This window comes from Desmodus rotundus, chromosome 5 (genome assembly GCF_022682495.2).
Source record: "Desmodus rotundus isolate HL8 chromosome 5, HLdesRot8A.1, whole genome shotgun sequence".
NCBI lineage: Eukaryota > Metazoa > Chordata > Mammalia > Chiroptera > Phyllostomidae > Desmodus > Desmodus rotundus.
In genome coordinates this window covers 82,718,560-82,740,261 of record NC_071391.1, presented here as the reverse complement: position 1 = coordinate 82,740,261, position 21,702 = coordinate 82,718,560, and the positions used below count along the sequence as shown (strand labels likewise).

Genomic DNA, 21,702 nt, shown 5'->3' with positions numbered 1-21,702 from the left:
GGGAGGTTAGGGGGGTGGAGGGTTTGAGCAAAAAGGAAAAAGGACTCATGGACATGGACAACAATGTGGTGATTGCTGGGAGGAGGAGGGTATAAGGGGACTAAATGGTAATGGAAAAATACAATAAAGACTATATTTTTTTTAAAAAAAGAAAAGATACAGAAAAATGCTTAACTACAGCACATACTAGACACTCGATAAATGTTAGCTACCATTATCAGCTATTAGAACCTTCTGGAGCAGATTGGTAGGCAACTGGGGAAGTATGAAGATGACCAGGAAAGAGATGTGATGTACATGGTTGTAAATGCAACTGCACTGTAACCTTAACTCACTTTGTGATGTATTACTCCCATTATAAACATAAATTCTTCCCCATGTGATAGACAGTGCATCTTCCCTATATCTTTGCTACAGAATTCTAAATTTCTTATACTTATAATATGGTACTTCTTAAAAATGTAAGTTTAAGAAATACATATTGAAAATCTCTACAATGCTTATGAGCCAAAAAGCACAATGGAACATAAAAATATGAATGATGCTGAGGTTAAATAAAAAATCAGCTGCTAGGCATATGTGCAAAAGCACCACAGAACACATACTCAAAGATAAATCATATACTTTAAGTTCAGTAATGCCACTTCAGAGATTTTTTTCTGAACCTTTCAAATGAAGTTTCATATGTTTACATCTAAGCCATAATAGAACCCTAAGAAGATAGTTACCTCCTAATTATTATTATTTTTTTAATCCTCACCCAAGGATATGGTTATTGATTTTAGAGAGACAGGAAGGGAGAAAGGGATGGACAGAGGGAGGGAGGGAGGAAGAACAGGAGGGAGGGAGGGGAAGAGAGAGAGAGAGAAACATCCATGTGTGAGAGAAACATTGATGGGTTGCCTACTGTACGTACCCCAACTGGGGATTGAACTACAGCCTAGTTATGTGTGCCCTGAACAGGAACTGAACCCACAACATTTTGGTGTACAGGACAATGATCCAACAAACTGAGCCACCCAGCCAGGGCAAAATCACAATTATCTTTAAAAATATCTCCATCCCACATTACCACGTGGCCCATAGGAGTTGCCCATATTGTATGCTGTTCCATCTGGCTCATAATGAGGATGTGCAGTGGCTCCATTCACAGCAATGAATTTGCTCCAGTCTACCTGCAAATGTAAGGCCATCAGAGACTTTTAAATGTTACACAGGCAGATCTCTATTTAGATGCAGAGAGAGTAGAGATGTGTCAAACACTGTTAAAGTAAAATATGGAAACTACAACCTAAGCCCTAATATCTCACCTTTAAGAAATCAAAATCATTTTTCCTACTAAAGAAAAAAAAATAAGACCAAAAATATAAAAACAAAAACCCACCACTAACAAACAAAAAATGGACAAAAATGATTATCCAATAAGGGTAATTTTCCCCCCAAGATCACAGGAAAGTTCAAAATAATAAGAATTAAAATTAAAATTTTGGTCCAAAATTTCATTTAACTTTTAATTAATGTGTTAAGCTAAAGCAGTATGGATCTAGACAATTTCCAGTCCAATTCTACCAATAGCTAGGAAAAACATGAGCTGGCCAAAGTAGATCTGTTATATTTTTCCTTTACCCTAGCCTTCAGATATTAGGACTAAGGTAGAAGTCTAGAATTATGGGAAAGCAAGCCACAAGTCATTCTAATCAGGACAGAGGGTGCACCACGAGTAATTTTGGTTTTGCTTGGTTAAGGTTCCTATTTTTATTCAGATATCTACTACACCGAGAACTATTTTGAATGGAAAGAAATGTGGGAGTCTATTTTATTCATTTTTTAAACCCACATTTTACCTTTTCTGTCTTTTCCAGAGTTTCAATGTCCACTTTATTCATAAAGTTGGTCTCAGTACTAACATAATAATCCCCCTTGTACCGCACATAGTTGACATTGGTGTTGTCAGTCATTGCTGAAACCAAATCCCAGAGTTACTTAAAAACCAAAATAGGAAACAAAAGCAGTTTAGGCATCCTTTCATACCAAAAAAAATCTATTTCAAGATTTATATAGATTGTTATATATCATAGCAATTTAAATAATCAACAGTGTCACGTGCAAATTCTAGGCACATTAATAGCCACTTACCAGGCAGCTCAAACTTGGACATGAAACGTTCAAAAACATTCCTGCATGGATCAGGGAGAGCCAGTGTGCCAAATTCTGAGATCACAATTCGATTATGAACACTGTTAGCCTTATATGTATCACTCTGTAGAAACTTGCTCCTATATGTCACTGTGCCCTTCTCCATCCTAAACTGGTGAAGCAAAGCCATTCCATCAAACCAGTGATTGTACCTTCAAATAGGAGCAAACATAGAAAAACAAATATTAGCATGAAAAACATGGGGTCAAAATGAGAGATTTCAAACACAGCGATAAGGAGATGGGATGGGTTCCCAGCACAACCTGAGAACATGAAATTAAGGGATGCTTACATCCTCCTGACCCTTACCCCTGTGAAAGACCTCACACTTCAGAGGGCTAAAGAAAAACCCTAAGCCAGTGACTCCTAAAACAATTCTGACCTTGACCTTTGACAAGGAGAAAATTTTTAGATATTCTAAGTTAAATAACAGCAGTCCAGGGGGTAGAAGGAAGAGACAAGAAGGAGTTAATCAGTTAACTTCATCAGTTAACTTCAGGGCATAACCAATAAAACACTGCTTACATTCCTGAGTTTAAATTGAAACTTTGAGTTAACTTCCAGGTGGCTATTTCCATCATTATCTAAAAGAGATTAGCCAGGCATTACCCCACAAGAGGAGCCTCTGCTTCTTACACAGAACTTTCCACAACCAATCCAAAGGAGCAAACACTTCACTCTTACAGACTCTTTGTCCATCCTAGAACCAAGCTTCCTTCACTTTATCCCACCCACCTTATCTATAGCCAATGCAAATTCTTACAGAACAATTTACATCTTTCTCCCCCCTGCCGGTTGTATTAAAAAGCCCTTCAACTCCACGACAGCTGGCATACTTGTCTTTTCCACCTAGCTGTGCTGCTTTTTTAGACTTCATGCCCCAGGACCTGGTCTTTATCTTGCTAGCAATGACCCCAAAAATCCTTTCTTTTAAGAAGGACTTCAGCAGTGAAAGTTCTTTGTTTTACACCTGAGAGAATTGCATAAGATGATATGGAATACTTGACATTTTCCAAATTCAAATGGGTTTATAAGATTTTAAAAATAGTTATTTTTCTATCTTATATGTATTACATTGTCCATTTACTTTAAAATGTTTCAAATTTATCAAAATTATGCAAAAGTCAACAAAAAAGATAACTGCTATCCAAAAAAAGATTACTGGATAATCATTTTTGTCCATATAATTGCACTAGAAATTATCTATTTAAATGATGGAACATTGAAAAATTCTAAGGAAAAGTTTGTGGTTTTACTTTTAAAAGGGTTTAACATCATATAGACTTTTCATTCATATCCTTGACAGTTTGAATTCTTCATGTCTTCGCCATGGATAAGCAAGGCTACCATCACCGTCTTAAAAGTAATTTCTTTTTATTGTGGTAAAAAACACAACAAAATTTATCACCTTACCATTTTTAAGTATACAGGTTAATGTTAAGTTTGTTCACATCATTGTGAAACAAATCTTCAGAACATTTTCATCACAGTGAATTATATTTTTAATGTAGTGTTGGATTCTGTTTGTTAATAAAAATATTTATTAGCACTATGTTAGTACTATATATTTTGAACTTTTTCAATGATATTTATTAATAATATGAATGAATAATGGTTTTCTTTTTTGCACCACCTTTATCATGTATAGATATCAATGTTATCCTTGCTTCATAAAAAAATGGAAAGTTTCCCTTCATTTTCAATTCTCTGAAGTAACCTTTTTTAAAAGTACATTTTATTGATTATACTAATACAGTTTTCCCAATTTTCCCCATTTATCCCCCCTCTGCCCTGTACCACCCAACCCTCTAGCATTCCCCCCTTAGTTCATGTCCATGGTTTGTACATATAAGTTCTTTGAATTCACTGTTTCCTATACCATTTTCGACCTCTCCCTGTCTATTTTATGCCTACCAATTATGCTTCTTCTTCCCTGTACCTTTTCCCCACTATTTCTCTCCTCCCCACCCACTGAAAACCCTCAATATGATGTCCATTTTTCTGATTCTGTTCCTGTTCTAGTTGTTGGCTTAGTTTTTGTTTTCATTGCTTTTCTTTCTTTTTTTTAGATTCATTTGTTCATAGTTGTGAGTTTGTTGTCATTTTCCTTTTCATAGTTTTTGATCTTATTCAATTTCTTAGAAAAGTCCCTTTAACATTTCATATAATAAGGGCTTGGTGATGAGGAACTCCTTGAACTTGACCTTATCTGGGAAGCACTTTATCTGCCCTTCCATTCTAAATGAAAGCTTTGCTGGATAGAGTCATCTTGGATGTAGGTCCTTGCCTTTCATCACTTTGAATACATCTTTCCAGCCCCTTCTTGCCTGTAAGGTTTCTTTTCAGAAATCAGCTAATAGCCTCATGGACATTCCTTTGTAGGTAACTCTCTCCTTTCCTCTTGGCTGCTTTTAAGATTCTCTCTTTATCTTTAATCTTAGATAACTTAATGATGATGTGCCTTGGTGTGTTCCTCTTTGGGTCCAACTTCTTTGGGACTCTCTGGGTTTCTGGGACTTCCTGGAAGTCTATTTCCTTCACCAGATTGGGAAAGTTTCCCTTATTTGTTCAAATTAGTTTCCAATTTCTTGCTGTTGTTCATCTGCTTCTGGCACCCCTATAATTCAGTTATTGGAACAGTTAAAGTTGTCCCAGAGGTTCCTAAGGCTCTCTTCATTTTTTTTGAATTCTTGTTTCCTCATTCTGTTCAAGTTGGATGTTTATTTCTTCCCTTTGTCCCAAATCATTGATTTGAGTCCTGGTTTCCTTCCTGTCACTGTTGGTTCCCTGAATATTTTACTTTATTTCATTTTGGTATCTTTCATTTGTGCTTTCATTTTCAAACCAAGCTCAATCAGTTCTGTGAGCATTTTGATTACCAGGGTTTTAAATTCTCCATCAGATAGGTTGGCTATCTCCTCATCACTTAGCTCTCTTTCTGAAGTTTTCCTCTGTTCTTTCATTTGGGCCATATTTCTTTGTCTTGGCCCACCTGATAAGTTGTAAGGGGGCGGGGCCTTAGGTATTCACTCAGGCAGGGCAATCCTCGCTGCCTGTGGGGGAGGGCCAGAGAAGGAACAATGCAGCTCCCCTGCTGGGCTCTAGCCCACTTTCCAAAGAACCCTTGAGTGAGACTAGGAGTTTCTCTCATGGCAGCAACCGCCAAAGTCCACAGTCAACTCTGAGTCTCAGTTTCCCATTCAGCCAGCCCTACCCACACAGTCCCCCACATTGCCAAGAGTTCTCTCTGTCCACCCATCTGGTTGGTCTGGTTGGTCTAGTTGACTGTTTCTTCAATTCCTTGGTTGTCGGAGTTTCACACAGTTTGATTTTCTGGCACTTCTGGTTGTTTATTGATTTTAGATTGGTTGTTATCCTCCTTTTGGTTGTGCGAGGAAGCAAAGGGTTTCTACCTACACCTCCATCTTGGCTGGAACTATCTGAAGTAACCTTTTGAGCATTGAGACTATCGAATATTTGAAGGTTTGGGAGACTTTCCCTGTGAAATAATCTGGGCCTGGTGCTTTCTCTGAGAAGTAGTTCCTTAATCAGCTTCTCTTTTTCCTCTACAAAAATTAATCTGTTTAAACTTTCTATCTCTACCAGTTTTGATAACCTGTATTTCCTCAGGAAATTTGCTCTTTTAAAAGGTTTTCATATGTATTAGAAGAGAGGTCTGAAAAGTCTCTTGTAATTTTTTATTGATTTGAATGGTTTCTTTCCCATTGTCATTTTTTATGTAGTACTTTTGTGTTTTCTCCCTTTTTCTTGATTATGTTAGCTAGTAGTTTTTCTATGTTGGTAATATTTTTCAAAAATATTAAAAAGATCCCTGACCAGTGTGGCTCAGAGGGGTGGGTATCATCTCGCAAGGTGAAAGGTTGCTGGTTTGATTCCTGGTCAGGGCACATGCCTGGGTTGCTGGTTTGGTCCCTGGTGGTTGGGGTGCGTATAAGAAGCAGCCTATCAATGTTTCTCTCTCACATTGATGTTTCTCTCCCTCTCTTTCCCCCTTCCTCCCCCTCTAAAATTAAAAAAAAAATAGTTTCAATAATTATTGCTATTCTAGTCTAAATCCCTCTAAAACCATAATATGTAGAATGAAACACAAAAAAAGTATAGGTATAAAATCAGACAGCTTCCTCATTTAATATACTTCATCTTCTTTTCTTTCCTTCTTGTTTTTCTTTGTTACTATTTCATATTGTTGACCCGTATTGAACTGTCAATCAAAATCCCTGATTAATCTTTAACACACTCTGTTGTTAAACCACATCTCCTTCATCCTTATACTTTTAAAATTTCTTTTCTTCATTCACATTTACGTTTAATAATTCTCAACTTCTTAGATTCCATCTCCCAAGATCCTTCCAGACTCTGTCATTTTGTGCATTCATTGATTCAAATCAACCAACACTTCCAGGAGCTGTGCCAAACCCCGTGCTTACAGGCACGTTAATAACTATGCCACAGAGTGATTACTGCAGCAATGGAGACACGTTCAAACTGCTTTTCATGCACAGAAGGAGCAACAGGATGGGAGGACGTGGGAGTCAGGGAAGGGCCAAAAGGGAAGGAAACATTTGGCTGGTTTGTTAAGGATGTTTGTCAGGTGGAGACGGGCTTCCCAGGGACAGGTGATTTTAAAAAAGAGCTGTGAAGCCATGTGGCATCTTGGAGGAAGAGCCAGTTAATAAATTAGTGTGGGGCAGGCCATGATGATGGAGACATAGGTCAGCACAGGGCCTACCAGCACTTAGACTCAGGGCCTGAAGACCTTCAGCAGGAAAGCCTGGAGTTTTGAAACTGGACACTGACACTGTGAGACCCACATCTTAGAAAGGTCACTCTGGACACAGCACCAAATATGGGAAAGAGGAGCATCCAGGTTGCGAGAAACAAACAAGGAAATGAGGAAACAGTTCCAGTGACAGAGGATGACAGCCTAGACTGAAGCAGTATAGTCAGAAAAGCACAAAGTCCAGAAACAAGTCAGAGGTGACTGATAAGAGAAGGTCCCAAGAGCCACACCTGAATGACTAGCTGGATGACAGTGGTGTAACAGAAATGGAGGACACATGAAGACCTAGTGTTGGGAAAAAGCAAAGAGTTCACGTTTGAATAAGAGTCTGAACTCTTTGTAGAACATCAGGGTAGAGATGTTCACAGCCAGCTGTCAAAATGCAGGTGTAGTGCACAAGGGGTGAGGCTGGGAGGTGCTGGTCTGAGAGGACCTCTGTGTGGCAGGTATAGCCGCAGGCGCAAATGAGAGAGAATAACTACCATCTACTGAGCACTAACTACACACCAGGGACTGCGCTAACCACTTTACTGTATCTTTTCATACAGAATTTTTTCACACACACACATTAATCCTGTGAGAAATTATCATTCCCATTTCACACACATGGAAACCAAGGTTCAGAGCAAGAACAAGCCCAGGGTCACAATGCTGGTAAGTGTGAGAACAAGAATCGAACTCAGTGCTGACTCTAAGCCTGGGCGTACAAGTAAGGTGAACTACAAGAAGCTATTTGGCAGGAAAGGGAAAGAAGAGAATGAAAATGTACTAAGTGGCAATTTTCGTCAGCCACTGAAAGAGTCACTGTATGTGCCTGTGTCCTTTGCTCTTCAAACCCAACCATCAAAAATGATGTTATTAGCCCCATTTTCCATGTGGGAAACCTCGCTCAAGATCATAGCACTGATAACTGATGAAAATGGGATTGGAACTCACTCCATCATACTCCAAAGAACATATTTCCACAATCCTCAAGAAAGCATACAATGAGAGAAAAGGGAATATGCAAGGCAGAGAATGGGATATATCAGCATTAAAGGAACAAGAAAGTAAAATAAGCAACAAAAAATGATTTTAGGACACGCAATCAGAAGGAAAGAGAACATATCATGTGGGAACCCAGGGATGAGAGAATTTTAACATGGGCGGCCAGTAAGGTCAAATGCTGTACAAAAGTCTGGCTGAGGACTAAGGATCCCATTGCATTTAATAATTAACAGGCGCTGGTGACCTTTTTGAGAACAGATGCTGTAGAGTGGTGGGGTTTAAAGTCAGATGGCAGTGAACTGAGAAGACGTCAGGAAGTATAAAAACAGAAGCAGTGAGGGAAGGAGAAAGAGTAGCTGAGAGACGAAGGTGGAACAGAGAATGAGGGTGTTGAGGATGAGAGGACATTTGTAGGCTGAGAGAAGGGGTTAGTGAAGGAGAAACAGATGCAAGGGGAGGGATGTGAATGACACAGCAGGGTTCCAGAGGAGAGGAAGATGGTGGGGAGGCAGGAATGGGTAAGTACGTGGGGAGATTTGGAGGTGGGAAAGGGAGAAGCTGAATGAGCCCAAATCCAAATGCCCCTCCATTCATTATGAAGTAGATGGGTTTATCTTTGAGAGTGATAGGAACAGGGAGAATGAGGGAGGCTTCCAGAAAGGGGCCCTGGAGAGGCTGGAAAGAACGATGATGGTACCAAGGACTCAACAGGGCTGGAAATCATAATTTTGTAATTGAATCAACCTGCAAGTTTATGTGATTTCCTCTAGCAGGCCGGAACGGTGAGTGGAGGAAACTACTGTAATCGGTCAGAGGAAAAGCAGGGAAGTGAGGATGGTGGTGAGAGTGACTCTCTGAAGTGACTCATCTTGGAATCTGCACCAGGGTGAAGAAATTAAAGCAGAGCTGATAGACTGAGAGGACAGCGAAGAGTAAGGAGAGGAGAACTTGATGCTACCGGATGTAAGTTGAATGGGAATGGAGGAGTGTGAAACTGGAGTTTAAGCAGAGAGTAGAGTTTCAGAGTTCAAGATTTCTAGGGTAGGCAGTTCTGTGGAGTAAGTTCCGATGAAGCCTTGCTACGTGGCATTGTTGCGGAGGCACAGGGGGGCGATCATTGCAGTGGGATGGCCAAGGAACTGGGACTCCCCACTACCTTCATCATGGATCCTGGAGTCATTCCAGGAGACTGGCAAATATTGAGATGCTGAGGGTATTTACTACTCTGCCCAGATACGTAGAACTTAAAAAAATAATAAGCATGCCTTCGATGAAATCACTGACAAAAATTTTTAATTGAAGAATGTCATGTCATGTCACTACTATGTCATGTCTGCATGCTGACAGAGAACTATTACATGGCAGCTAACCAACAGACCAGAGATTCACAGCTAGTGGGGCTATTCTTACCCACAGGTGAAGGGTTACAAGGACTAGTTGTTTACCTCTCCCTTTAGTCTACTCTGAGGACCAACTACTAAACTAAGTCTCAGTGTCTCCTCTCACCTGTGGGGAAGGCAATACGTTGTTCTTGCTATAAATGCCTATTGCTAGCTCAGAAAAAATTGATTTGAATGAGAAATCAGACACTCTTGAGGACCAGCTACAACACCCACTTCCCCCACAAAGATGTTATCTTTAAAAGAGGCCTGTACTGAAAAACCAGGTCATAAGTAGCTCTGCTGTTTTGTTTAAAATTTACTACAGCTACTTCTGTAGTCAATGAAATACCATGTGCCTTTTAAAGAGGCTGTTTCTCTATAGGGATTGAACCAGTAGTTTTGTTTTTCTCCTTCTCCATCTTCTCTTTCTTTTTGCCTCATAATCTTTTTTCAGATTATAACTTGTATGAAATCTAAATCTGTGAAATAGGGAAAAGCAGAGTTTATCTGGTTACAGGTAGGGTCAACTCACTCACCCTCTTTTTTTCTATACACAAACTACCTCCCCATTACCCTGCCCCCCAACCCTAGTCTCCACCCAGGGCATCAAAAGTAACTTCTTAAGGGCTTCCTGAGTAGCTGTTGGGGTGAAGGACCACTGCATTTTATTGCCCTTGAGCACTATCATAATAAGTCTATTATTCAGTGAAAACAAGGTGCAATAAGTTCAGCAAATTAAAATACTTGGGATATTAAGACCAATATATCTTGACAATGGCCCTAATTTTTGATCTGTTTCCAATAACAGCTAGGAAAGCACAGTTGGACTACACTCGGATTCACATCAAGCCCATAGGAAAGTTGTAGCTAACAGAAAGTAGAATGTATGGTTACCAGGGGCTTGGGAAGAGAAGTTATTGTTTAATGGGCACAGAGTTTCAGTTTTGCAATATAAAAAGTAGGTGGATGGTGGTGATAAAAGCATCAATGTTAACGTACTTAATGCTGCTGAACTGTACACTTAAAAGTAGTTAAGATGGTAAATTTTATATTATGTGTATTTTACCACATTTTTTAAAAAGGTCATTGTTCCTGAAATATCATCCAGCCATTGAAAATAATGATTATTGAAATTTCATAGCAATATAGATAAAAAAAAGCTGATGATAGTGTAAACTTTTTAAAACCAGGGCAAAAAAAAAATTGGTTACTATCACCTATAGTCATATATCCTATATATACTTAGATATCCATATACATATATATATATAGAGAGAGAGAGAGAGAGATACACACACACATACATATAACACTCAGATGTATATATACACTCCTATATCTATGTATATATATGTATACATACACATACTCATATAACTGGACAGAAGACATGAATAGACATTTGCCCAAAGAAGACATACAGATAACCAACAGGTACATGAAAAGATGTTCAATGTCATTAATCATCAGGGGATGCAAATCAAAACCACAATGAGATATCATCTTACATTTAGTAGACTACATATTATCAAAAAGACAAGAACTAGTCCTGGCCGGGTGGCTCAGTTGGTTGGAGCATTGTCCCATACACCAAAAGGTTGCAGGTTCGACTCCCAGTCAGAGCATATACCTAGGTTGTGGGTTTGATCCCTGGTCGAGGAATGTATGGGAGGCAATCAATATATGTTTCTATCTCACATCGATATTTCTTTCTCTTTTCTCTTTCCCTCCCCCTTCCTCTCTCTAATATCAATAAATATATCCTCGGGGCTGAGGATTTTTTTTAAAGACAAGAAATAACAAGTGTTGGCAAGGATGTGGAGAAAAGGAGATCCTTGTGCACTGTTGGTAGCAATCTAAGCTGGCATGGCCAACATGGAAAACAGTGTGGAGGTCCATCAAAACATGAAAAATCATTAACAATAGAACTACTATGTAATCCAGCAATATCACTTCTGGGTATTTATCTGAAGAAAACAAAAACACTAACTCAAAAAGATATATGCACCCATATTCATTGCTGCATTATCTACAATAACCAAGCTATGGAAACAACCTAAGTGTCCGTCAATAGATAAATGGACAAAGAACATGTGATACAAATGATATATATACATATCATATATACAATGGCATATTATTCAACTATAAAAAGAAGGAATGCTTGCTGTTTGTGACAAGATAGATGGACCTTTTAGTCATCATGCTACATGAAATAAGTCAGATAGAGAAAAACAGAGAAAGACAAATACCATATGATCTTACTTACTGATGCAGATCCTGGCCAGCGGGATCCGTGTGTTGTGGCAGCAATGGACAAAAACACAGGGACTACAGAAATCTTGTGGAGAAAAAGGGATGGCATGGCCACCCTCTAAGTGAGAGAGAGGGCAAGAGAGCCAAAAAGAGCCCAAGAGAGAACCCGACCCCTGCCTGGACAGGCTTTTATTGCTTTTCTGGGCACATTACATCAAGGATGGTCCTCATTTACTATGCACAGGTTCACTGTAGGTGATTAACTTTTACAGACAACAAAGGAAAGAATGCTGCTAATTACTTCAAAGAGAAGGATGTTACAGCTCAAGGGGGAAACTGGTCACACTCCATACTTGGGTGGTTTAGCACAGACTTTAGGAAGTTAAAAATTCTCAGTAAACATTTGCTGCCTCAATCCAGGGTGAGGGAGTTTTAGCAAAAGCCAGTCTCATAGCAGCCTATGTATAATGCAGGCCTGATCCCCACAGGAGAACCTGTCCTTGGGCATGGGTCCTGCCTGCCGGACCTTGCTCCCACTGGCTTTTCCAAGTGGGATCTGGGCTACAATTCCCACGCATGAAACAGTTCCCTAAAACTTATATGTGGAATCTAAAACAAAACAAACAAATAAACAAAAACCAAGTTCATAGATATGGACAACTTATTGGTGGTTGCAGGAGGTGTGAGGAACAAAAAGGGTGTAGGTGGTCAAAAGGTATAAACTTCCAGTTATAAAATAAGTATGTCATGGGGATATAATGGACAAAATGGTGACTATGCTTAATAACACTGTTGCATATTTGAAAGTGGCTAAGAGAGTAAAATCCTCATCACAAGAAAAGAAAATTTTTGTAACTATGTATGTGATGTGTGTTAACTGGACTTATTTTGGTGATCATTTCATAATATATGCAGATATCAAACCATTGTTATATACCGGAAACTAATTTAATGTTATATGTCAATTATACTACAATAAAAAATTCTACATATCATGATAGTAATTTAAAACAAACCTATAGAAATGGGAAGACTAGCATGAAATACCGAACAGAGATGTGATACAGACATTTCCCTATTCTTTTCTATATTTTAAAGTTTCATAAAATCAAAACGTTTAGATAAAAAAAATGTCTAATATTTAAAATTGTTTAAAGCAAAGCAGATTCCTTCCTTACTATAGGGATTTCTTCATATCATTTTAAATGCCTACTAGACACACAGAGAAATGACACACTGAAGAGTTATTGGGTATTTTTTCATTTATCTACATATATTTATGGAGTGCTATTTAAGTGCAAGGCACTGTCCTAGATATTGGGGATGTGAGGTGAACAAGAAAAAGTCCCTGCTCTCATGGAACTTACTTTCTAATGGGGAGACAAAGCTAATAAAAAAACATTAAAATGACATTGATCATGTTTTATAAAGAATTAAAATACTTTTTACATTATAGGTAATATAATAAATAATAGCATTTTTAGATTGGGAAATCAGGGGAGGCTCAACTGACATGAAATTTTGAGTTGACATCTGAATGATAAGAATCAGACTTGAGAAGACAGGTGACAGAGCAAAGCCATGACTCTGAGCAGAAATAAAATGTGTGCAGTTGGGGGAACTGAAAGAGCCACGGTGTCTGGGAAGTACTGGGTGCGGGAGTGGTATGAAGAGAAGACACTGTCCCTTCCTTCAGGAACTTGTGGTGAAATAGAGCTCAGTACAGAGTTTCTGACACTTCTCTTTTGGCATAAACCTTCAGAGAACTTCTACAGAACAGAAATGTCAACTTTTTAAACAGAATTAAGTCTCCATTTTTTCCCTATAAACTACGTTCCTCATCTGCAATGAAAAGGGATCACATGGCAATGTCAGCTTCAGAGAAGAAACAGATATTAACGTGTATTCAATAGAACAAGTCCATGCAAAGAAATCGAAATTCTTCCAAAACTCAAAGCTTACCTGTCCTTGCCAAATTCAAATTTCCCCGGACCAATTCGAAGTAGAGACCCATTGAGCCACTTGGGAAAATGTCCTCGGACTTGAGCAGAGATGACGTGTGGAGTCTCCTCCACTGTGGTCAGTAGTGGTGCAACACACGGAAGACTCTCCTGCTTACTGAAGATCACTTTTGTCTGATGACTGTTTTCTATGCACTTCTTCAAAACTGTGAAGAAGAAATCAAAAACACAAAAAATGTTTACCGATCTTCTACTAATATGCCTATTTCTCCCTACTGGTCAGGGAAGTGTAAACCTAACTCCGAATATAGTCTCCAAATTCCTCTCTCTCTTTCCTCATTCTCAGATTAGTTCTTTGGTTCTCCTTTTTTTTTTTTTTTTAAACAACAATCCTTTTTCTATCTTTGCTGTACAAATATACGAACAGTGTTCATCTTTTCACAAGATGGAATCTAACCCTAGATGTGCTAATAGCAACCTCACTGTTATGATAAAAAGTGACCACCATTTCACATTATCATAATTATGTTGACCTTAGAACTTTATATACACCAGAATGTGATCCCAAAAATTTCATGGGGATTTGTGGAGAGCATTTAATAGGATCTACAATTTAATTTCTTCTATTTTAATGTTCACATGAATGTCACATGGCATTTTCTAGGAGAAGGGTATCATAAACTAAACTATGCAGTGATACCTAGTCTAAAATTACCTGAAGTTCAAAAGCCACAAGAAAAAAAATAGTTATATAACAAAGACCTGGAAATTGTTCCCATTATCTCACATTTAGCGTTCAAAAGGCAGTATTGCCTTACACAGAGGGGTGGTCAAATATATAACTAACAAAGTACTATAAAATCCAGTCATTTATTTTATTTCATAAAACCTTAACACTGAGATAAAAGTCTAAACTAGAGCAACTAAGACATAGGGACACTATGAAAAGCGGGCTTGGTTGCGGGCCAGGCCCCCAGAAAGGGAGTGATGTTTCTCTCCCTTTCTCCCTCCTTTCCCCTCTCTCTAAAACTAAATAAATATTTTAAGAAATAAATAAAATCATGTAATAATAGTAGCTATAATAGAAAGCTTCAAAACAATAAACAGAGTGTTAAGGAAGTCCCTCAGAATGCAAATAGAAGAACCAAATATTTACATTAGAATGTAAAGCAGTGATTTTCAATTGAGAAAGGTCTAAATAGTGGCAATAATATTTTTCCTATTGCAAATCCAGGAGAATCCTGAAACCCTGAAACCTGCCCTTGTAAGTCCTATAAAATATACAAATGGAAAGGCTGTTTCCCTGAGGAATGAACAAATCCTGACTCTTGTATTCTTGAACTCCTAGCTCTGCACTTGCTGCCTGTATCTGCTTCAAAAAGAGTGGAAAACTTCAGAAGCTCCCAGTATTCTCACAAAAGGCACAGAATTATTAGTTCAGGCTGGTAGGAAGAGGAGGAGGACGGGGCAAATCCCCTACCTGGAATCCGGTGTATCACAGATCGGAAAACCACTGCAATGGTAGAAAGATGGTGGATGAAACGGAAGAAGAGTTGAAAGACCATTTTTGTGTTAAGTAGCAGCAGATCCTGTGATTTCCAAATCCTCACATTCATTAGCAGTGAGGGAAAATAAACTTCCTGGGCAGTCCCTGGCTCACGAACAAAAAATGGGAAGAAGGGATGGGGGATGGGACGGAGGAGAGGCTTCAAAACATGGGAAATCTCTCTCACTCTCATTTCCATAACAAGTTCTCCAATAACCTATCTATAATAAGTAGTGTTTGAAATATGAAATTAAACTACCAACGGCGGTCTCCCTCCCTAAACTCTCCTCATTCAAATCTGTCCTCACACTTCAATTCAGTCAGTTGATTCATGGATGAATTTCCTTATGTTACTGCTCTCCCCTGAAAGATCCAGATCTCCTTTCTGTACAGAATAAAGTCCAAATGTAATCTGTCAACAAAGGACTCTACAATCTGGCCAAAACCTACCTTTAATCCTTTGTCTCTCTGCCTTTCTAACATTTCATTCTTCTTCTTTTTTTTTTCTATTCATTAATTTACAGAACATTTTCCCACAATCTAGTATGAATAAGGTCCTGTGAAGGTATGCTCTTAAAAAACTTTAACCATATATAATTTTATTAATTTAACAAACATTTTTGAGCACCACAGTATCAAATACTGTGCTACAAATTGAGAAAATCAAGAAAACAAAATTCAGTTCTGATTCTCTAGCAGTTTAGATGATACATTATTCCCCTTTGTGAATTCTCAGTCCAGTGAAATGACTATAAATGTACCACATGTTTTTATTCTTCTAGCCCTTTGAAAAAACTTTTCCCTGCCTGAAATATCCTCCCTCTTCCCTTTCCAGACGAGATCGGGCACATTCAGGGTGGTACAGCCGTAGACCTCCCTCTTCCCTTTTCAAAAACCCATTTGAAAATCGACCTCTTTGGCCGTTTGCTAAAAAGCCCTACTCCCACTAGGAGTTACTAGCACTGCCACAGAAATTCTTTTAACATGTACATATCATGTCTTCCTAGCAAAGGCACCTAAATGCAGTTTCTAGAAAGGAGTGGTTAAAACTTTCAGAAGGGAGAACAAAGAGTATATTAAACTATTCTGTATCTCCCACAGTACCTAGCATAATATGATATGCAAAGATAGTCAGTATATGTTTTCATTTGTAATCAGTGAAAAATACAAACTTGTGAAATTTTATTGAAATGAAAGAGTGATACTAGAGGTGTAAATTAAAGGGCAATGTGATGTTAGAAGTGTAAATTAAAGGGCAAATAAACCTTAATTAGGCATTCAAGAACTTCTCCTCTAAGAGGTAGTTGTTCTGATCAGTAACACATGGTTTCTGACAGTAAACACAGTTTCACTAAAAAACAGTTAGTCTTAATCATACCAAATGAAGAGATCAAATCGATTCTCTGAACCTGCACAGGAAGAATCAGATACTAAACAATGGAGACACCATCAAGATATAAGAAGTATATTATGAAATCCATTCTGAAACAACCTATTAGCCTTGGCTTTCATATTAATAATAAATGCTTAGGAAAAAAATAACTCAAGAACATTTTAATAGTGATGGGCCAATAGTGTCATCTTTGTATTTAGAACATTCACGAACTCTGTAAGTAACAGAATAACTCAAAATCCAGGTGATATGGTATATCACTTCAAATATAGTCTTCTGATTGCATTTAATATCTTAAAATCCCATTTCTTATAGTTACTTGATTGACCTCCATTAGTATCTCTCTCTACAAACCTAATAATTTTTCCACTTAATAATCAGTGTTTAATAAATATTTTTATACTGTTTGCAATCCTTTCTTGTATGAGTATTTTGTTATGTGGTAGGTATATATGCCTTGAAATAATTTTATGAAATGAGATTTTACTTGAACATTTAAAAAGCAACAAGGCAAACATGCTGTCCACCTGAAGAATACCAAATTCCTTGTGGTATTGTTTGTAAATATGCCCAAATTTGTGATTGCTTATATCAGTGAAATATATTTATTAAATCAAAAAATATATAATACATTGAATTATATATGTGACTAAAAACTGAGTGCTATGGTTTTTAAAATCTGATTAATATAGTTATTACATGTAATTATATAACATAGTGAAAATTTTCAATGAAATCCTAATAGTGCCACTCTGGTTGGTGTGGCTTAGTGGACTGAGCACGGGCCTGTGAACCGAGAGGTCACTGGTTTGATTCTCAGTCAAGGCACATGCCCAGGTTGCAGGCCTGGTCCCCAGTTGGGGTTGTGCAAGAGGCAACCAATCAATTTATCTCTCACACATTGATGTTTCTCTCCCTCTCTTTCTCCCTCCCTTCCCCTTGCTCAAAAAGTAGATAAAATCTTTCAAAACATAAATTAAAAACAGAAAATAAAATAAAATAAAAACAGAACTATACAAAAAATCATAGCAGAGCCTTCCATCAAAGGGAGGATTTTTTTTTAGCTAGATAAGTATTAGAAATCCACTAGTCCAAATTCAACTTCTGAATTATAACAGGATTAAAATGATTCACCAAATCTGCCTTGTTTAGCCACTCTTTACTTCTGTTTTTATAAAAGTATATTTTATTGATTATGCTATTACAGTTTTCCCAATTTTCCCCCCTTTCTCCTCCCTCCACCCTGTACCCCTCAACCCTCCAGCTCCCCCCCACACACTTACTTCATGTCCATGGGTTATACATACAAGTTCTTTGAATTCCCTGTTTCCTATACCATTTTTGACCTTTCCCCATCTATTGAATGCCTACCAACTATGCTTCTTCTTCCCTGTACCTTTTCCCCCCTATTCCTCCCTTCCTCCTCCCCACTGAAAACCTTCCATATGATGTCCATTTCTCTGATTCTATTCTTTTCTAGCTGTTTGTTTAGTTTTTGTTTTCGTTTTTTTTCCTTCTTTTATTTTTTTAGGTTCATTTGTTGATAGTCGTTTGTTGTCATTTTACTGTTCATATTTTTGATATTCCTTTTCTTAGTTAAGTCCCTTTAACATTTCATATAATAAGGGCTTGGTGATGAGGAACTCCTTGAACTTGACCTTATCTGGGAAGCACTTTATCTGCCCTTCCATTCTAAATGAAAGCTTTGCTGAATAGAGTCATCTTGGATGTAGTCCTTGCCTTTCATCACTTTGAATACATCTTTCCAGCCCCTTCTTGCCTGTAAGGTTTCTTTTCAGAAATCAGCTAATAGCCTCATGGACATTCCTTTGTAGGTAACTCTCTCCTTTCCTCTTGGCTGCTTTTAAGATTCTCTCTTTATCTTTAATCTTATGTAACTTAATGATGATGTGCCTTGGTGTGTTCCTCTTTGGGTCCAAATTCTTTGGAACTCTCTGGGTTTCTGGGACTTCCTGGAAGTCTATTTCCTTCACCAGATTGGGAAAGTTTCCCTTATTTGTTCAAATTAGTTTCCAATTTCTTGCTGTTGTTCATCTGCTTCTGGCACCCCTATAATTCAGTTATTGGAACAGTTAAAGTTGTCCCAGAGGTTCCTAAGGCTCTCTTCATTTTTTTGAATTCTTGTTTCCTCATTCTGTTCAAGTTGGATGTTTATTTCTTCCCTTTGTCCCAAATCATTGATTTGAGTCCTGGTTTCCTTCCTGTCACTGTTGGTTCCCTGAATATTTTACTTTATTTCATTTTGGTATCTTTCATTTGTGCTTTCATTTTCAAACCAAGCTCAATCAGTTCTGTGAGCATTTTGATTACCAGGGTTTTAAATTCTCCATCAGATAGGTTGGCTATCTCCTCATCACTTAGCTCTCTTTCTGAAGCTTTGCTCTGTTCTTTCATTTTGGCCCCCTATCTTTGTTCGGTGCCCCAGTTAAGTTGTAAGTTGTAAGGGGGTGGGGCCTTAGGTATTCACCTGGGCAGGGCAACCCTCCTTGCTGTGCTGTGGCACTGCTTGAGGGGGAGGGGCCAGAGAGGGATCAATGCAGCTCCCCTGCTCATCTCCAGCCCACTTTTCAAGGAACTCTCTTGGGATTTCTCCCGCCTTGGCAACCACAGTAGTCCACAGTCCACTCTGAGTCTCAGTTTCCCCTTAAGTCAGCCCCGCCCACATAGCACGGTCCCTGCCTTGGCGCGGTTTCTCAGCCAGTCCCGCCCGCATGGTCTGCCGCCTTGCCACAGTTTCTCTCTGTCTGCCCATCTTACCAGTCTGATTGTTCTGTTTGACTGTTTCTTTAATTCTGTGGTTGTCAGAGTGCCATGCAGTTTGATTTTCTGGCACTGCTGGTTGTTTATTGATTTTAGATTAGTTGTTATCCTCCTTTTGGTTGTGCAAGGAAGCAAAGGGTTTCTACCTACACCTCCATCTTGGCCAGAAACTCTTTACTTCAGGACCACTAATTTTACCCCATACCACACAACTGCTAAAACTTGTAAGTACAATTCATTAACAACATCACTGATATGGTTGTATAAAAAAGCCAAGTCATATGAGGTTCTGGTTATTTCTGGTTTTTACTTTACCACAAGAAAATAATTATAAATGAAAAACTTTTATTAATCATGTATAATAACTAATAGTGAAAATAATCAAATGATAATATTAAATAGCAAGAGCACATATAGTTCATTACATATTGAGAAACTGGACAAATCACTTTTAGGTTTTAATTTTTTATAATACTGACCATGAAAAACATTTCAAAACTATTTCCAAAGCTATCTGCTATTTGAACAAAATATTTTTTTAATGTACAATATTGTTAAACATTATCAAATTAACTCATTGAGTCTTTTAGAAGTTGAAAGCAAGGGCATTTAAGAAAAAAAAAGAATCCATATATAATTTAAATAATTTACACTTTTATAAAATACACCAAATATTTGATCCTCAAAAGAAAACCTACGTACTCCATATCAATGTCCAGTTTAAAGTCCCCTTTAAATCTAGAAAAGAAATTCAGTGAGTTTCCCCTCCTATGTTTAAGGTACATATTTTCTTTAACAACTTTTAGAGCATATATGCCATTCTTTCATTACAACAATAATGGGTTTAAATTCTCAGTTTATTTTAAGCACACAATTTTATCTGTGCAGTGTGTTTGCAATCACTGTAAACCTCTGTCTCAGAAGCTCTCTTTTTTGTATCAGAAAGTTTTCAATAGTATTGGCTTCTTTGAAGAGTCCATCTATCTCGTCAATATAAGATGCATCTACTGCTGCTCTCTCACTAATGGGGAAAAAAGGGTTTATGTTAAATTAAATAGTTAAATAGTTATAATGTCAAAACACACTATCATAGTGATGTTCTTTATTATGCTATATTTGTTAGTTATTTCATTTAAATAGCTTTGTACATTGGAAAGCTTCAGTTTACAAACACTCTTCAGTGAAAGTTAAATTAGTCCCACAAATATTTTGACTACTCGAATTCTCCTGGCACAGCAGAATACATATCTTATAAATTATAATTCTAACATCAAACATTATGCAGTCATGCTTCACTTAACAATGGAGATATGCTTGGAGAAATGCATCATCAGATGATCTGATTACTGCAGAAACATCATAGAGTGCAGTTACATAAACCTAGACGGTATATAACCTAATACACACCTAGGCTATATGGTATAGTCTATGCTCCTAAGCTACAAACCTGTACAACACATTACTGTACTGAATATTGTAGGCAATTGTAACACATAGGTGTGTATTTATCTAAACATAAAAAAGTTACAGTAAATATACATTATAAAAATGTTTTTTAATGGTACACCTGTAGAGGGCACTTAGTGTCAATGGGGCTTGCAGGACTGAAAGTTGCTCTGGTTGAGTCAGTGATTGAATGGTGAGTGAATGCGAGGGCCTAGGACATTACTGGACACTACTGAGACTTTATAGACACTGTCCCACAAGCCCTCCTGCCTACTTCCTTCTGACAGGGTCAGAAATAGAACACTGAAACTGTCAACACTGCTCCATGAACACAAATGTAGGCACACTGACTGATAATGTCAAGGAGAAACTGGCTGGGTAAGGCGTAAATCACTATAATAGTAACTGTCAGAAGGGAGTGAAAGGTAGCCGGAGAATCAGTAGGAATAAAAAAATCAAGAAGACAAAGGGAACATAGGAAATAGTCACAGTAATGTGGTCTGGCTATTGCATGTTGGAGCAAGTGGTTATATTAAAGAATTTTGTGATACTCATTTTTTTAAAAGAGGTTATTTAACATGGAGAGGGTATAGAACTGAGGGCTCAATTTTGACTTTGGAAGTTTATTTTTGGTTCCTTTGACTTTATCTGACAGAAAGGGCTCTCTCTGGCATTAAATTGATGGAATACATAAAGTTTATCTATATTTTACATCATTTTAACCTGAAAATATTTCCAAAGTACAGGGACAGGCTGCCTCCACACTGTCACAGAAAGCTTTTACTAAAGTGGCAGTGGTACTTATACTTGTTAAGATAGCTCCTTCAGAACTATGTAATTTTATACGATCTTAGGTCCTCAACAAATATTTTTATAGCAAAGTACTCTGAAGACTATCAACCTAGATCTGAGATGGCTATAGCCCTATCTGAAAATGTAGCACGGGGGGAACA

At 37.8% G+C, this 21,702-nt stretch overlaps 3 protein-coding genes across 8 annotated transcripts in view; 1 reads left to right on the top strand and 2 right to left on the bottom strand.

The window, feature by feature from the left end:
- The window catches only part of BCO2 (beta-carotene oxygenase 2), a 39,722-nt gene extending 22,112 nt beyond the window's left edge, over positions 1–17,610 (bottom strand). For 2 of the 4 annotated variants that reach the window (XR_006656908.3, XM_053923969.2), the window contains exons 1-5: positions 15,064–17,603; positions 13,585–13,789; positions 2,137–2,348; positions 1,845–1,960; positions 1,073–1,175 (exon numbers count right to left, since the gene is read on the bottom strand). Coding sequence is in view for 3 of the 4 variants with exons in the window: in XM_053923969.2 (XP_053779944.1) it covers positions 1,073–1,175; positions 1,845–1,960; positions 2,137–2,348; positions 13,585–13,789; positions 15,064–15,328 (901 nt within the window). In the remaining variant the exon portion in view is untranslated. Of the gene's footprint in view, positions 1–1,072; positions 1,176–1,844; positions 1,961–2,136; positions 2,349–13,584; positions 13,790–15,063 lie in introns of all 4 variants that reach the window. The other 2 variants (XM_045203977.3, XM_045203978.2) reach the window with 2 other exon arrangements.
- IL18 (interleukin 18) overlaps positions 1–21,702 on the top strand; it is a 78,189-nt gene that overhangs the window by 23,528 nt on the left and 32,959 nt on the right. The window lies entirely within an intron of this gene.
- Positions 18,748–21,702, bottom strand: part of TEX12 (testis expressed 12) — a 68,128-nt gene continuing 65,173 nt past the window's right edge. For all 3 annotated transcript variants that reach the window (XM_053923970.1, XM_045203988.3, XM_024570741.3), the window contains exon 5: positions 18,748–20,324. In XM_053923970.1, coding sequence (XP_053779945.1) covers positions 20,180–20,324 — 145 coding nt within the window. In that variant the 3' untranslated portion in view covers positions 18,748–20,179. The remainder of the gene's footprint in view (positions 20,325–21,702) is intronic.